The sequence below is a fragment of the Cuculus canorus genome, chromosome 7 (assembly GCF_017976375.1).
Source record: "Cuculus canorus isolate bCucCan1 chromosome 7, bCucCan1.pri, whole genome shotgun sequence".
NCBI lineage: Eukaryota > Metazoa > Chordata > Aves > Cuculiformes > Cuculidae > Cuculus > Cuculus canorus.
Genome location: NC_071407.1, coordinates 18,489,915 through 18,507,497, shown reverse-complemented (window position 1 = coordinate 18,507,497; position 17,583 = coordinate 18,489,915). Strand labels below are relative to the sequence as shown.

General features: G+C 46.0%; 1 protein-coding gene across 3 annotated transcripts; it reads right to left on the bottom strand.

Moving 5' to 3' along the window:
- Nucleotides 1–3,343: 3,343 nt before the first annotated feature.
- On the bottom strand, nucleotides 3,344–17,213 carry CXCL12 (C-X-C motif chemokine ligand 12). Of its 3 annotated transcripts, XM_054071760.1 has the most exons (5): nucleotides 17,054–17,213; nucleotides 12,002–12,119; nucleotides 8,941–9,027; nucleotides 5,250–5,347; nucleotides 3,344–3,411 (listed from the first exon to the last, which is right to left on the bottom strand). In XM_054071760.1, exons 1-5 carry the CDS (start codon nucleotides 17,112–17,114, stop codon nucleotides 3,380–3,382), a joined length of 396 nt encoding a protein of 131 aa, XP_053927735.1. In that variant the 5' UTR covers nucleotides 17,115–17,213; the 3' UTR covers nucleotides 3,344–3,379. The 3 variants fall into 3 exon arrangements, with proteins under 3 accessions (XP_053927735.1, XP_053927737.1, XP_053927738.1); XM_054071762.1 differs by lacking the exon at nucleotides 5,250–5,347; XM_054071763.1 differs by lacking the exons at nucleotides 3,344–3,411; nucleotides 5,250–5,347 and having other exon boundaries at nucleotides 8,634–9,027.
- Between the last annotated feature and the right edge of the window lie 370 nt (nucleotides 17,214–17,583).

Sequence of the window (17,583 nt, the reverse complement as noted above, 5' to 3'; positions counted from 1 at the left end):
TTCAACAGCTGCACTTTGAACACATCACATGTGATAATTTCACATTTATGGAAGCTGCTTTTTCAGCACCAGGTCAGTGTTATCTCTTTTCCCTCCTCCTCTTCATGTGTGGTCCCTACGTGGCTCCCATCTCTTCTCCCCATGCTTCCTTTCCCTGATCTGGTCTTTGGTCAACAGTCAAAGGCAGAAAGGAAAATCCAGCACTTTCCCCAAGTGGGTTTCTGCTAGTGGTGCTTCTCAGCCTGCTAAGACCATGGTGCACAGAGAGAGAACAGCACATGATGCACAGAATAGCCCAGGGAGCTTGGGGCAGCTGCGTGATTGATTTCTCTAGTGCGAAGGGCATGGCTGCTCTTCCTAACACATCATGAAAATAATGTCAGGCAAAGAGCAAAGCTTCCTGCTCAAGGTCAGATTTTGAACTAAAGCAAGAGAAAGCTTTTATCAGGTTCTCACTTAAGTCTTCGGTTATTCCTGGCCAGGTCTCTGCCACCCCTGCATTCACACTTGTGTTCACCTTGCCCAGGCAAGGGAGGGACTTGTTGCTGGCCCCCAGTAGCAGCCTCATGCCCTCAGTGGTCTCAGCTACAGGAGTACTGAATTGTTACCAGAACGGCAGCATCAGGGCCCAGATGAGACCCAAGAAATGCCAGAAGCAGACAGCCCACAAAGCAGCCAGACAACCACCACCTGTCTGTAACTGTTCCCTAGCTTTGTAGGGAGTCCCTTTCCTTCCTGCTGCTATTCATGTATTTCTCCCAGAAGCAAATGCCTTTCCTTTAGCACAGTCTGTCCCTGCAATGCTCACTAGTTTGCCCCCAGAAGGTTGACAAGTGACCTCACTTCCTGCAGTACCTCCACTATCTGCCTATATCGTCCAGAGCTGGGACCTCAGTGTCTGGCCGAGGTGCTCCACCACTGCCCATCTCAATGCTTCTGCCAAAGTTGTCTGTTTGCCCAGATTGCAATGTGTGGTAGGCATCTGCCTTGAGACCTTTCCCTGCTGGTGCTGACCCAGATGCACTCACTGTTAAAAGGGACTGCAACAGAGCACTGGCAAATCTGTATAGTCACATCTACCCATCCCATCTTTGCACTGGAAAGACAACGTTGCCCCTAAAAAAAAAAAATCTTCATGGCCTCTATCATCATTAGCAAGGTATGCTGTTGAATCAAAATTAGAGGATTATTTAATTCTCCATTCCCTTCAATGGGAAACGTGTGAAGAATGCACCTTCCTGAGTGAGAAGGACAAACTCCGCATCTGTGTCGGAACCAGGATTCTTCCACACTTTCCCCAAAGTCATTTTTTGGCTTTGACGCTCACGTGTCCACCACTGGGAAACCACTAGCAATTGCAGGTGCATGTGTGGAGACAGAAGATGGACCCTAATACATATAGTCCAGGGAAGATAAAAAAAACTCTAGGTTTCTCATGAAAATTCTTTCAGTCTCTAGTCTCTACCCTTAGAACAGAGAATCTGATCCGACTCACATTAGAACACCACTCCAATTCTCACCAAGTACAGTGGTACCAGACCTTTCAAAACAGAAACATAGTGTACTTAAAGCACCAGGCTGTTAATGATAACAATAGAAGGAATGTTAAAATCACACACATACACATTTTAGGCACAGCAGTTGTTTTCTGCTTTAAAGCAAATGAGGTGATGTGGTCCCAGCTGAAGCACTCTCTGTAACAGCACTGTCTCACAGAGAGGAAAATACTTATAAAATATTTACCTGAATCTATATAGAAATAAGGTAGTCCCTGGCTAGCCAAAGTGCCTCTTCAGCACTAAAGATGCCAGTCACAAAAAGGAGTGCTTAGGGAAACACCACTCTCTGTGTTCCCGGCACAAGCTGCAGGGAAGAGAGAAGATTCCTTTTGAAGCAACCCACTAAATAAAATAAATCTTACAATATTTTTTGTTTACAATACACATGAAGATACATACAAACACAAGCAGTGTGCTGCACAAATGTGCTCCTCCCCTGGATTCTGGTGCACAGAATAACATGATTATCACAATACTGCAGTTATCTTTCTATACACTATATAGCAAATATATTGCATATACAGGTAGGAATCGGGAGAAAGAAATTTCTGACTGAGAGAGGAGATTGGTACAAGAAATGGTACATGTACCTAGGTGTACTTTTCAAAGGAAATTCCAAAGGGTGTTGTGTTCACCAGAAAACAGGTCCATGACTTCTGGTGAAGTGAGTGTTGGCCTTCATTTCCACACCCAAGAAACACCAGTCCTTCCACAAACCAGGTGGACCCTCTCTTGCCCCAGTCATTTGTTTTCTCCAAAGATAGGGCCAGACATCCTCTTCTATGTATCCCAAAGCAATCAAAGATGTTAATGCCCTCAGGTATGTTTGACTGTTCAGTAGCTGAAACTATAGCATTGCTGGTGAACGGTCACATGAACACATCTCTGCCTACTTCAGTGCAAATTAGCCAAGTGAGGTGAAGCCACCTCCTGCGGATAGGTGGGAAGAGACACCGGGTGTGTGGCAGCATATCTGACTCCAGCAACTTGCAACATGATCGTGAGGTTAGACCTTTAATAATACATTCCTTTTTGTGCTAAAATTTGTCATCAGAAACACAGGAACATAGGAAATGCCAGATGAAATAAAATCAGTGTTGTGGTTCCTAACACACACAACTACTACAAACCAAATACTAGCATCTTGCAATACCAGGTGTGCATTGACCCAGCTGCTCATAGCTGCCACCAAGGTCTCTGATCTTCAGAGAAGGGCTTTAGCCCTGTAGCCCTGAGTTTAATCCATTACACTGAATACCTATAAATGCCACCTGTGGTAATGTCCTCTTTCATCAATGTCTGATGCTTTTTAACCTTCCTATGTTCTTGGCCTCGATGACTTCTGGAGGCAAGGAGTTCCTCCACTACTTACACAACATCATTGCACGGTACAGTTCATGTCCTTCTAGGTTTAAAACTCCATGAGACTTGCATGAACCAAAAAGAAAGTTAAATAAAGCAGGACCTCTACGTAGCAAAGGAAATAAAATATTACATAATAAAATAGGGTTAGTTTAAACACTTATCTGCCCTCAGTGCCAGGTAACAAAGCAACCTGTATAAAAACATATTTTTCTCAAATTGTTACATCTGACTATATAAAAATAGCACTGTGAAAGCAAGCCAATTTCTGGGGGAAAAAAAAAAGCAAAAACAAACCCAAAAAAAACCCAAAACAACAAATCCAAACAAACAAAGAAAAACCTTTGGAAATGCATGAAGCGTTGCTTTTGTGCAGCATGGTAACAGTGAAATGTATTCATTCCCTAATACTGGTTATCTGCTTTCTGCGTCCTAAAGTAAGAAATCCTGTAGACGGCTTACAATGCTTGCCTCTTACATCTTGAACCTCCTGTTGATGAAGAACAGAGTGAAACACTATTAAGGTTTATTTTAGCTGCAGAAGTTTTGATATAAGGCCTAGGCAAACAGCAAATCTATGTCTGGACTAACCCAAAGGCATTTCTTTTGCAGCCCCTCCAACCAGTATTTGCCACACATTTTTGGGGAAGTTCTCCACAAGGAGCTACTGGGACCCAGCAGCGCAAAACCAGCAATGGGAGTTATTTTGGGCAGGTTGTGTTCATCAAAGTTAGTAAGGTGTTCAGAGCTAACACAGGAGGAAGACTGGCTAGGAAGATATTCTGGACCTGAAAGCCAGAGCAGAGAATTCTCGGTGGTCAAAGAGACTTGGGGGAAAAAAAAAAAAAATTCTAGCAGGGAAAAGAGGGATTAATCATTTGTGAGCAGCCCCAGTAGTGGAGGAAGTGGCACTGGGAATGCCTCCTCTACCTGCCCCCATCCCACAGCTCTGCTGGAGATCAAGGACTGCGGCTCCACAGTGTGCCAGGTCTCTGTGAGGATGGAGTAACACAGAGGAGAGCCCGTGCTCTATTCTTGTTGGTGTTCAGCTCCCACCACAGAGTGACTGAAGAGCAGAGGCACCCAAATGTGCTGCCCAGCCAGGAGCCATCCCCATGGCCTCTCCGCTCTGGGACCTCACCTACTGTGGGCAGCTGAGTAGCACATCACAACTCCTGGAGACCAGGTGCCCGGTGAAGGTGAGGTGGCAGAGAGGATAAGCAGCCATGTGCTGCACAGTACATGTGAGAAGTTAAGTGCAGAGGCAGGGAGCTCAGGGTAGGAGGCAGACAAATCAAGTCTCCCATGCTCAGTGTGAGCATGGTACCCAGGGGGAGTGGTGGGGGTTAGGCATCATAGTAAAGTGCATGTGTATTGTGTGCAGGGTTCACTCAGAACAAGGAGCCAGTCTGTGCTGATGGCCTCCAGGTTTTGTGTGAAGTGACCTCTAGTCCTGCTCCAGGCTGATTGGCCTTTTGCAATCTAGATGAGGTCACTAAGGCTGAGTTACAAGTGTCAGAGGGTAAACACCAGGGATTCAAAAACTCTGATGCCCCAGCACATCTCATCTAGCCTACAGGATCAGAACAAACATCCCATCAAGTTGCCTGCTCGACAGCTAAGACTGAATGACCACAGCCAGAGACACCTGTGGCTACTCTCGGCAAAGGTAGCCTTGAAAAACTCCTCTAGGCGTAAAGAGCATGACTAAGCCATGAACAAAATTTTCCTCTTTGAAGATATCTTTTCCAATATCCCACACCAGTAATGCTACTGCTTTTGGTGAAGAGAGGCAGGACACACCACCATAGTGGGAAAAGCATTGGCATGTGTAACACTGTTCTCTAGGACTTGCCTAGCATCTCTCATAGGAGACGTGTCAACTAGTCACCAACACACCAAATCAGATTGTCACTACCCGGTATTTGTCATTAAAAATCACCAGTGACAAATTCACAGCTGTAATTTACAGTTTAGCTCTGTCAGTTTGGTATTGGAGGAATATGGTCAGGTAAAAGAAAGAGGGCTTCCCAACCCTTAACCTTTCATCTTTTCTTCATGGTTATTTTGGCCTCTTTAGTGTTCTTTTTCGTTTTTGTAAAATGGGAATTTCCACTCCTGTTGTGGCTGAACTTTCCCCTTGTTTAAAGAATTTTATCCATGCAATACTCCTTTGCAGAGAGGGTACAGATGTTACCCTCAACAAATATAGGAGGAAATGGAGGTTTGGGTAGACTAATATATTTGCCCAAGGTCATATAGGATGGTCAGTGGAAGAGCAGGGACTTGAACCTGAAATATCCCAGCTCAGAAACTAATGCCTCCTACCATTCTTTCTCCCTGGAGACTTTAGTGGTGTTGCACGGGAAGGGCAGCGTGGGCCCCGTTTCTTCTGTTGCTTTTTTTTATGAGTGCGATGACGTGGTCTAAATTAAAAGAAAAATACAAAAAGACTGCCATAAATTATCCATATACAAAGGCCTTATTCACATTGGTGCAAATGATGATAACATCCCCTTTCTTATACCCTCTGCCTCAGAGGAATACTAGGCAAATACAAATGCCTTGATGACAGGACATTGGCAAATTTTGAGGTAAGAACAACACTTTTCCTCAAAACACCAAAGCCTCCCTAAACACCTGCCAGAACTTGTCAGCCAGAGCTTCACATGGTACCCTCTGCGGTACAATGAGAGCAGAGAGGGGGAATGGATTTCTGGCTTCCCACACAGCATTCTTGCTGACATCAACAAGAAGTGGTGGCTACTCTATAGGATTTGTGGGCATTCGGTGCCGCCTAAATTGTCCCCCACCGTGTGGGGTATTCACCCAGTACATGTTTGGCGGAGTACCCAGAGGCAGTTGTTTGTTATCTTGTACTTCAGCCCTTATTTACAAATGAGGTTAGAAATTAGAAAGAGCTGTCACACTGGCGTTTGCAAACACCATGTAGGAAGACAGCAGAAGAACTTGGCTCCCCTCACAGCAGTCCCTAGAAGTTGGGAGTTTGCTTTCCTTTCTCCCAGCAGACTTAAGGGAAAGGTTTTTCCTATTGGAGCTTGTTGTCTTCTCCAGGTCCATCAGCATTCTCGTCTGTGCCAGCAGTAGCCACTGAGCTTAATGGACACCAGCATCTTGAGCTGAGGGAAGTTCTGAGGTGGGACTACATTAATGTGACAGGGGACAAGCCGATCTCTGTTCATTTTGGACTCTGTTAACCCTGCAGGGGCCTGATTTTTCATATCCTTGAGTGAAGGGAGAATGGAAAGGCAGTCAATGAACTGTAAATGATGACTAGGATTGCCTGGAAGTGATAAAGTATGTTAGCTATTTCAAGAAAGGACTGATTCACCCTTTGCATATGAAATGAATGGATGTTGAATGATGTTGGCCACAGCAGCTGCACAATGATTTTTAAAGCCAGTTAAGGAGTCTGGATTCCTGACAGCCTGAATGTATTTTACTGATGTCTCTTAAGTGTGTATATTACATGGAGATGTGATGAATAAAAAGCAATAATAAAGGCTAAGCAGAATTAGTGAGAGAAAAATAATTCCCTACTAAAAAACACTTCTGGTTTCACAAACAACTGCATTGCACTGCTATATTCTATGAACTTTTCCTTGCCCTTGCAACATAGAAGATACTCTTGTATTGAAGCATTGCTATAGGTTAAGGAGTCTTGGTAGTTCAGATTTTACTTAAGCAATTACAAGAGCCCTTTCTACAAAACGTATTGATTTTATTCCAGAAAAATAAATTCCCATGTACAATTGGGTTTTCATAACATGAAACAATTAGCCATTTTATTGCTAGTGCATATAGAGTAATGTCACATTTCATACAATTTCAGTACAAGTGAAAAAATATAATATATGGCTGATTGAAATTGATAGCTACATTAACATTTATAGATCTATATAGATTTATTTTACAAGCTGTTAGTAGTTTAGAGGGATATCGGTGTTTTAAACTACCAACATTCATATGGCTCCAATTCAAATATATGAATTGTTTGATGCGCTATAAATATATTCCAAAGTACATTTCATTGAAGAAGTCAAAGCTGTGCACTAAAATATATCAAAAACATGCCTTGTGAAAATGCTATAGACAGAGTCCTGACTGTCTGTGGAGCATGAAAATGCCACTGGTGCTAGTATTACTCGTTGGAAAATGAAAACAATGCCATGATTACAGGATTAGGTGATGGAGATATATATGTCATCTTATCTCATAGAGTTGGGACCAAATTCTCTTCTGCTACTCAATGTAAATCCACCAAACTAACAGAATTGCTTCTGGATTAGCATTAGGTAAAGAAACCCCAGAATCTGGCTGAAAAATCAGGAATGAGCTCACTGGTTTCACTAGAGCTGGACCCAGATCTTCACTAGTGGAAATGAGAACAGAACATGTTTCAGCTGAGTTGTTTCCCCAACTCAGGCAGACAGGATCTGAGCACATAATCACATTTGCCCAATGCTACAAATTTTTTAAGTGCTTCCTAAGTTTCGGGTCTTATGAACAGTATCAAAGGGCTTCACTGGACATGACAGCAAGTAGAAACTTAGGCAGGGGCTTGAGGATTTTCTGAAGTTGGAAAACAAAGTAGCTCAAGCCCCTAGGGTAGTCGGTACAGGCCACATCCTGCTCTTAGGTTCAGGTGTGCCTAAATCCAAAGCCATCCTGGAATCATTAACCTGGATTGCCTCTGCAGAGAATTTGTCAAAAGGACAAGCGAGTTGAGTGATGGCAGCGAAGAAGGCACTGAGCATCAGATGAGATGGGAAGAGCTGTCAGGGCTGGAATCACAGTCAGTTTGTTATCTTGCTTCCCACCCTCCTCCTCCTTTCTTGGCCCCAGAGTGGTCCCAAAAGGGACACATGGAGGAATGTCTCTACTACTGGTAGTGTTTTTCCCCTTGTTTATGGTAAAAGCACAGGGGAAGACTTTGTTTAACTCTACTCTTTGTTTGGGAGGTGCAGTTCTACAAACAGTGGAGAGCATTCAGCTACCTGTACCATTTCACATCTGCCCTGGGGCCATACCCTTCCCCACATTTCTCCAAGAATGCATTGCTTTTGCAAACGACTGGATTCCAGTCCTGCCTTTACCCTACAGATGCAGGCGGGGCAAGGTTCAGCATGGTTACAGCAGTTACTGAGGGGTGGGAATGTGGTGGCAAGGGTGAGAAGGATACTGAGTGCACAGGTAGGCTTGCTTGCCAAAATGCCACTGCTGGATCAACTGCAGCCCAGCGCTTTGGGCAAAGGAGGAAATTCTTTATACCATTACTTGTCTCATCTTCAGTCCCAGGGGGTGGAATCCTCCCCTGCAACTCAGCACAAAAATGTTCTCCGTGCTGCTCTTGCTCACCATAAAATTGAACTGAGATAGGCTGGGTTCACTTCAGAGTAGCCATGATCATCCACTTTCAAGGGGAATAATAATAGTTCTAAAAAGCCTGATTTTGCCAAGCATGGCTGGTTTTCCTCTGGCCTTGTGGGAGAGCCTTATTCATGGCAGTGCATCTTGCCTTGGCTGATATTAATAGCATTCCACATGGGCCAGCAGAGAAACAATTTTTAGCGCCAAGACTCCCCAGGCCTCAGCTGCCTGTGCAAACAGACCCCATTATAACATGGAGAAGAGACTCCAAAGAAACTGGAACAATATAAATTCTAAAGTAATTGTAGTTTGGCTTGGGGAAGAAGGGGCATAAAGGAAGTATTTTCCTTGGGAGAACGGCTTTTTTTAAAAGAAGATGAGTTGGGGACCCCAGAACAGATTCATTAGGATAGATTTTGTCTTAAATCCTGGCAAAACTCTCAGTTTAACGTTTAGGATATACCGGAAGCTGTTGTTTTAATATAGACTAGGTCAACTCCAAACCCATCTTCAAAACAATATCTGATTCCACGAGTACTTCATCCACATGGTAAAAGCCAGCCCTTAATGTTCTACCCTTTAATAACTCAGGGTGTTAGCTGTTAAGTCCATTTGTCTCTTGCCTTACTTGTTTAAAGCTTTCTCCAGATATTCCTGGATCCACTTTAACTTGGGATCAATGCACACTTGCTTGCTGTTGCTCTTGAGCCTTGCACTGTCAAAGAAGAAAAGTCAGAATAAGTCTAGTGTGAAATGTTCCTCAGCCCACATCACCCAACCACGCCGGATGCACTGTTTTTCTTGGTTGTCACAGGCTCTCAGTTAAACCATGAAGAGAATGGGCTATCCCTGCCATCCTCTAGGAACCCGCTATAAACATCCCTGGTTTCAAAGCGCTGGTACTATCTGTCTGTTCTGACGCTGATTCTTGTGGTCTGTACTAGAATGAATGTCAGAATGGGACAGATACAGGACTTGAATCTAAGTTTTCAAATTCATACCTGGGCCATTTTGAGTTCAGTGCCAACAACAGCTGAATTTCATTTGGAAATATTGACATAGTAAATATAGGCCATTTTTGTAAGAAATTAATTACAAATAGCTTTCAAATTCAATTCAAAATTGAATTTCACCTGTTTTAAGGGCAGACACCAAACCATACCTCTTGGATGTTCTGAAAGGGTCTGGCTATTCATTAGCTTTTTTGTTTCATACAAGGCTGAACTAACAGGTTGCAGGCAGGAAGACAACTGGAAGTACCATAGTGCCAGTGGTAAGTTTTCCTTCATACATTCACTCAGCACTGGAAACAAAAGCAGAAATTTCCTCAGGGATATCTCAGAGATGTGCAAGTTGCACTTTCCATATCAGACTGTTCAATTAATTTTAGTTCCCTGTGAATTTGGCATTTGGGCTACCTACATCTTTCATACAGGAGCGGTACAAATAGCTTTTCACTCACATCAGCAGGTCTCCCCCTTCAAGGATCTCAAGGCCTCTTGAGAGTGCTATGATCTCCCAGATTTCATGAAGCACCCTGCCTCTGCACCAGCTGCTCAGAAATTTCCCTTTAATCAGCCTGCCTGCCAGGCAAAAGTGCCAAGAACAGCAATTTCACGGAAATGCTCATAGGAATAAGTCCAGTACTTGTTTAAGCATTTTGCTGAATAGAAGCCAAAATGTTCCCTGCTTTGTAAAATGAAATCTGCAGAATATAAAACTATGGCGTAAGAAATAACAGGTCAAAAAGGCTTCTTGGTCCGAAGTTATGCAACAATACAGTTATAACATAAACACTTAGAAGATCCAATCTTGCAAGCCCTGCGCCAATAAAGACATGAATGGGTCTAATTCATATTTCCCTTACAGCAGTGCCAAGCTGGAGTATTTCCAGTGAAATGATACCAACAGAGAGTAAGAATGGATTTGCTGATGTCAGCAATGCCTAGGAACTCTTCAGTTGGTCTCACAGGGTATAGAACCAAAAGCACGTGTTACCAGCCTCCACACACAATGCAATTCCTCTTACAATATTAAGACACTGATTTTTTTTTAGGCATTTATTTCTGAGCCTGTCAGTCCCTGACTAAAAAAGAAAAAAACCTAAAATTGCAGGTTAGTTTTGATTTCATTTCATCTTCTGTTCAATGAAGACCTAGTTCAAACTCAGGATGTTTCAGAAGTATTTGGAGGTAAGTACTTTACTTTTTAAAGTAACAAAAAGATGTCGAACTACAAGTCTGTGTGTTCTGTGTGCCACTAAATCACATTGCAAACACATTTGGGTGAGGAATGGACAAGAACATGAGTTGTTTATGTTTCTGCATTTCATGTTCTTATCTATCTTAGATGACTATGATCCCACATTAAGTAAGAGATAGACATATACTCTATCCTGTCTTAAATGCCTGTAATTTTCTTGAAACTGCTCCACAAAATACCAAATCCTCTACAAAGCCTTAGCACTGGGACCATTATGACATTCATTGACAGTCACAGAGCACAAATCCATACATTATTGCAGTTTGGATGCCTGCCTTCAAAATTGTTTATAGGTAGAGATCAGAGTTAGTCACAGCTGGTTTTGCCGTTTTTGTGACAGGAAATTACTTCTCAGCCAAGGCTTACATTTGTCTCACCATACTCCACCAAATCCTAAGGTAGAAGCACATGTGAGAAAATGGGTACAATCTATCAGAGTGGTTTAAAAAAGATCATATGAATAAAAATTGATTCATGAATAGAAGCATGCTTTTCAATGTATCTGTGCATTCCCGACAGATTTCATGAAACCACATCAGTTTTCTGAGCGAAGAAATGTTTTGGATGACAAAGAAAGGATTTCTACAGTATTTGAGTAGCAACTGGAAGACCTTGCCATAGATCCAAGACAGAGCTAGCGACAGAAGCACTGCACAGAAACCCAATCTAGTCACTGAGACTGTCTTACAGATGTCAACAGAAGTTGATAGTAGTAAGGCTCCCTTGCATAGAGAAGATGAATGCTGCTTTTAATTCTGAAGATTTTGAATATTGGGAGAAGAAGGAAGGTGTCACTTACGAACAAATTAACCAAAAGGACCTTCCTAAAAACACACACACATAGACCCACAACCCCATTTTCCCTGAAAATTAGGTTTTCTTTCTCTGAAAAAATGAAGAGGTTGTTTTCCATTGGGAATCCATTATTTCTGTCCTGCTATGAGCTATGATTTGCTGCTCAGTCACTGTCTGCTAAGTTTGTACTATAGATCAGGCCAGCATATGTTTAGGGTCTGTACTTCCCATGAAATCCAGGAATTCCTTTTACTTGCTTAGCTCCTCTGTGGAGAAGTGGAGCATTAAAAGACTCAGACCACTGTAAAGTCTTTTCCCCAAGATGTGAAGTTCCACATCCAAGGCAATGGACAGCCTGTCTGAAATTCCTGCTCACATACCCATGGGAGAACAGAATGTGGGATCACAGAGTCACAGGGAGATCAGAGAGGTAGCATACATCTGGGAAACGCCTAGCTTTTTTGTGGGGTGAGGCAGGATCTACCTGTATCTGACACACGGGGTGAAGAGATGAATTGGAAATCATGGCATGAGAAAGACCAAACTGCAGCCGACAAAGCAGAAGCCAGCTCTGTGACTCTTCTTTTTGACACCTGAAATTTGCACCCAGCAGAAAAGATTTAGAGACTTACACAATCTGAAGTGAGCAGTTGGGTGTGGAGAGGATTTTGAGATGCTTAATGTTGGCTCTTGCCACGTTGCTCTCGTAGAATCGACAGGGGCATCGGTAAGTCAGGCTGACGGGTTTCTCTGTGGGACACACGGAAAGAAAAAACACGTTACTACCTCTCACTGCCAGTCAGCAGCTCAGATACACATACCAGGACTGGCAGAAACTCCTCCCAACATGCAGGTGAAAAAAAAGCAGTAGAAAAGCTGTAGCTTTGGGAAAGCATTTGCCCACAGCTCACAGCACAATTCTTCTATCCCAGTACCCAGCCTTTCAATAATGGTGCGTGGGATTTTGGAAGACAAAAGAAGAGGGAGAGAAAATGGAGATAAGTAAAGAAGAAGAGATTAGAATAAGGAGCCGCTCTATTGTGCAGGGATGCTCCTGGTAATTAGACAAGATAAAGGCCAAAAGAGGGGGCACTTGTCCTCAGTGTTGTTCTTGTCAAATGATTTTGACCCGAGGGCAAATTAGAAGGTAGCCAGAAGAAAGCAATGAATTCCGAAGAGTTTAGATCAAACCCGCTGGGCTCAGGTGCAGGCTTTTCACGGGGGACTTACTGGCTACAGAAAAGCACTGAGTTTCTCAGGCTTTCCCAGGGCCCAGCAGTTGACCTTTCCCTACCACAGCCAACCTCTTCTCCCAGCCGAGATACTCGCACTACGAGATGGGACTCGAAGACCACAGTGGTTTCGCAGAAGAGATTTGGAGTCTCTCCCCGCCTATGGCAAAGTAGTGGCTGTGGAGAAGTCAGTGTGCTCTCCGTATCAGGGACCACCACACTGGATAAGAGTTTTGTCACTGGCATCACTACGGATAGAACTAAGTTTAGCCCCCTAGGCTATAAATTAGCCATGTATATGCATGCAGAACTGAGAAAAGCAGCCTGGTGCTCCCCACAGCCCCTGATGCAGTCCTGCTACCTGATGTCTCCATGGGATAACTTAATTACTGGCAACCAAGTGCACATGCATAAGGTACTCTGTGTAAGCTTCAAAGCTCCATATACACTAAAATACAAACACAGAAGCCTTGCCTGAAAATCTAGAAGTAGCTGCCCAAGATTTTAAATGATTTCCCAGCAGAGCAGTTTTCAGCCTCTGGGAGGAATTAAATTCCTACACCTAAGCCATAAGGTCTAGTTCATACTGTAGATGGGCAGATCTATATCGGATAGGGCTTTAGATCCCACTAGGTAACCTGTCACTGTGTTTATTTAGCCACACGGGATTTCACCACATAAGAGCATTTGTAGAATCCAAACTCAGTTCCCTTAAAGGCAGATGGAGAGCTAAGGAGTAGGGAAAGGCTTGGAATCCCTAAACCGCTGTCTGGGAAGGCAAGAAAACAGACAGTTCTTCAAAGTGCGGCTGATCTGCATATCTTGCACACTTACTAATGCCTGACTCTAGCACACATAACCACACATAACACAGTGAAATTACCTTGTTCTCAGAAAGGAAAACACTTTTTTTCTAAGTGCTTTTACCAACACATGAGCCAGGATGAGATCCCACAGGCAGATGGGCAAACAGAGAACAATTCATCAGTGGAAGCAAAGTTCCTCCAGATTCACACCAGGATCTGGACTATAAGTTAACAAAACCGGAGGACTTTTTCTATCAGTTTTATGGCAGCCCAAACAGTGCTATCATCTGTGAGTTAATAAATGGGAGGAGAAACTCTCATCTGCAGCAGGAGGAGGAAGGAGGGCTGCAGGGTGAACCTCACAAGAATACACTAGACTGACTAGTGCTAACATGGAAGGGAGAAAGGTGCTAGTATTTGCCACATGAAATATGCGTCTGATAACCACATATCACTGAATTTGTATTGGAAAGGGAGGCTGAAGCTCAAAGCAATCACACAACAATATTCAGCACAGTTGCCATGAAAAGTGCTTCTGCAACCTTGTACCAACCAAGTTTAAGCAAGCTTTACCCTGAACAACATGCAAAAAATTAACTGTTCAGATCTATGATTTGAGAATGCAGTTCTGTCTTCTCTAAGACTGAGAGAGGGATATTTGGTCCCATTCCACATGAAATCAGGAGAAGAGAAAGTTACTAACGATTACTAACATGTCTGTGAGTCCTGAAGTTCTTTCCTGCCCAAAAAAGAACATTTAGCACAGCAAGAAAGAAGGGAAGCCCCAGCATTTGGGGAGTCTCCTCCCAGCACAAGAATCCCTTTGGTGTATCTGTACCACTTGCTTGGTGATCAGCAGCAGGCACTGAGCACCAGGGAGCAGCACCGCAGGCACCAACTAGGTCAGCTCTCAGCATCACTAACATGGAACTGGTATCTCCCGCCACTGCTCCTCCAGCACCATGGTTCTGAGAGCCTGGCTGTGGCTCACTGCTCTCAGCAAGGCTGAAAACCAGTGCATGTGGCATTCCCAACATATGAAACCCCATCATCCTAAAGTAGGAAGGGGAAAGGGCCATTTAGGGACCATAACTTGGGAAAGGAACATTTCTGGTTTTACTCTGAGGCTGACAAGCATCTTCCTTATCTCATTTCAAAACATGAAATAAATTGTTCCATGCACTGTAGACCTGTTTAAGCCAATTGTACAGATTTGTACTGCAGAAGTTAATGCTCTGTGGGTTCTCTATTGTCTAGTAAACACTGAGAACAAATTGAAGCCATTCTCTCAGTAAGACAGCTGAGAGAATGTGTATATTCATGTGTTTGTTAATCACACTGTTACATAAATATACACCAATTTTCATGAAACTGATGGTATGTAAAGCTTTTGAGACCTTTACCTGTCTGGCACATTTGGTTAAAACAGGTAAGTATAGTCAAAAGTTACAGAAGAGTCAGATGCTATTCAGACATCTCAATATTATTTCTTCAGCCTTATTTCCTTAGACAAAAAGAAAAAGAGAACACCTCTTTTGGTCTCAACTAGAAGGGTCTGAGTGGTTTTTGGTTTGAGGTGGTTTGATTTTTTAAAAAATAATTACTGTTTTCTAACTCAAAGTTAAGTTTTGCTGGCTCTGAACACCCACCTTGCCCAAGGACAAAGCACCTGCAAAAGTCTGCCCCAGAGTAGCCATTTGCTAACATCAGAAGATACCTACTTCACCCACAGGGTTGCTTTGCCTCACCCACCCTGGAACAGGCCACTAAGGGAACAAGTGAGTTGCCAGTTATGCTGAAAAGTTACCCTGTGTTACTTGCTGTGCAAGCTGGGAAGCTCTGGGCACTTGAGCAGAGATGGAAGCAATATCCATGGGCATAAAACATTTGATGGAAGAATAATTGTACTGTTCATCCACGGGTGTGTTTGTCAGTATCAGGAGAGGGCAGGCAACTTTTTAAGACTGGAAAACCTCCATTTCCCTGGGAAGCGAGGCTGTCATAGGCAGATACAGCTTTACCAGGGTGGCTAGCAAGAATGTGAAGCTCACCTGCTCTCCACGACAAGGCAGCCCCGCACCGCTAACCTGTATCAGGGCTGAGAATACTACGTGTTACGCAAAGAAGGCAAAAAAATACATCCCTATCACTGCGAGCTGGCGGAGTTTCTCCCATTACACTATTTTTTTTTTCCTCCGACTCTTCTAAGCAGTTTTCTTACTCGGGTAGCCGGGTCTTGAGACGCTAACCCCGACGCAAAGAAACCCGGAGCCGTTTGCTGCCGGCTAAGAAGTGTTGCCGCGCAGGGAGCAAAGCGAGGTGCAGGCAGGAGCTCCGCCAGCCTCCAGCCCTGTGCTAAAGCGCTCCAGAGGGGCGGCGAGGGGGGAAGGGGAGCGGTCGCCTGCCCCGCGCCCCCGTCTGCCGGGCGAGCTTTGGCCCGGCTCTCTCCAGACGCGGAGCGGCAAGGGGAGCCCGCTCAGGATGCCGGGGCAGCGCTCCGGGGTCCGGGCTGGCCCTGCCACTCGCCGCACCCTGGGTTTGGCTCCGCTACCTGCGCGCTCCCCCCAGCCCGGCTGCCGGACCGGCTCTGCCTGTCGGAGACCCTCTGGAGCAGCGCTTGCTCCGCGCTGGCTTTTCGTGTGCTTCACCGGGACGGGACAGCTGAAAAGCATCAGCGAAATTATCGGGAGCAATTAACTCTCTCAAGCTAAACAAAAAGGACACCGAAGGGCATTATCTGCCGCTCTCGGTGGGGAACACCCAAGTTTCGGCCGCCAGAATGGGAGAGTAAGACAGGAGCGGAGGTTTGAAAGGGCGCTCGTTTCCGAGCCAGCAAGCTTTCGATGAGGGGACAAAAGGTGGCCAATTTGCGCCGGGCGAGAAGCCAGGCGCAGGAGGAGCGCCCGGGAGATGCCCAGCGGCTGCGGGCAGGACCCTGGCTCCGGCACGGGCGGGCCGTGCGGCTGCCCCGGAGCCCGCGGGGTGCGGAGAGGCCGGGCTGCGGGGGGACACGCGGGACCCGGCTGGGGCGGCCGGGCTGTGACCCGCCGCCGTGTCGCTGCCTGAGCGACAGACGCTGCCGTGGCAGCGCTCGCCCGGCCCCGGAGCGCACCTCTCCGCTCACCCTCGCGGCGCGGGGGGGGTGTGTGAATTCCTGCCGAGTGGCCGCTTTGGCTCAGCTCTGTTCCGATCGAGGGAAGATAGATCACGAAAGAGGACAGAGAAGGAACCGAACAACTGCCTGTTTCTCATTTCTTGTAACTTTTAGGGCTGTTTTTTTTAAAGGGGAAACCGAGATGCATATTTTGGAACCAAACCACCTCCCCGCAGACCGAGCGCTGTCGAAAGTCTTTCCCCAGACGCTTTCAATCTGGGATAAGTTTGGCAGAGACGATCGCTTTGACCAGCCTTCTTTCGAAAAAGAGCGAGCGAGGGAGGGCTGGAGGGAGCGCCTGCCTGCTTGCAGCTCGCCCCAGAGATCGCTCGCCAGACGCGCACATCTGAGCCGCGGCAGCAGCCGCAGCCCGTGGAGCGGGAGCGCTGCGGGGAGCGAGGATTTCCAGGGCTCCGATACTCCTTCCCGGGCTCCCCAGCCCCGCAGCAGGAGCGGTGCGAGCGGGCAGGAGCGCGGCGGCACCTCACTTACCCTCCGAGAGGGAGATGACGGCCAGAGCGAAGGCGAGCAGAGCCAGGGCTCGGAGGTCCATGCTGGGAAGGCTGTTGGGGCGCGGGGCGGGCGCTGAACTGCTCGTCCCGGCGGCTGCGGCGCTCTGCTGGAGTCCCCTCCTCCCCTCCCTCTATAGAGGGGCCGGGACCGCCGGGGCTGGGGGAGGGGAGCCAGGGGGAGTAGCTAGCCTATGATTTATTGCCCGTGGCATGTTATTACATCCTTCCTCTGTTAAAAATGCTTGGATAGGAACCAAAAGAGCGAGGGCTCCTCTCTTCGCTCCGTCATCCCCCCGGCAAAGCGTTTGCCCCGGCAGCCCCTCCACCCGAGCCCCCCGTGGGACCGCAGCTCCCCCCGGGGTCCCGCCCGCACGGCGCTCGGGGCTGCGGCTCGGAGCCGCGATCGCCCTCACTCCATCCAGCCCCGGCTCGGGGACAAAGTTTCCTCCCCAAACTGCCCCCGTCCCTTCTAGGCGTTTCGGCCCCACTGCTCTTGAACCGGAGCTGCCG

Bases quoted from the DNA above. Each gene is read 5' to 3' on its own strand.
- CXCL12 (XM_054071760.1), bottom strand. From the start codon at position 17,114: ATGGACCTCCGAGCCCTGGCTCTGCTCGCCTTCGCTCTGGCCGTCATC. The intron at 5,348-8,940 runs GTAAGGCAAGAG...CTTTTAATTTAG, and splicing joins CTGGAGAAAGCTTTAAACAA to ACCACGTCATCGCACTCATA. The intron at 3,412-5,249 runs GTAGGAGGCATT...CTTCATCAACAG, and splicing joins GTCTCCAGGGAGAAAGAATG to GAGGTTCAAGATGTAAGAGG.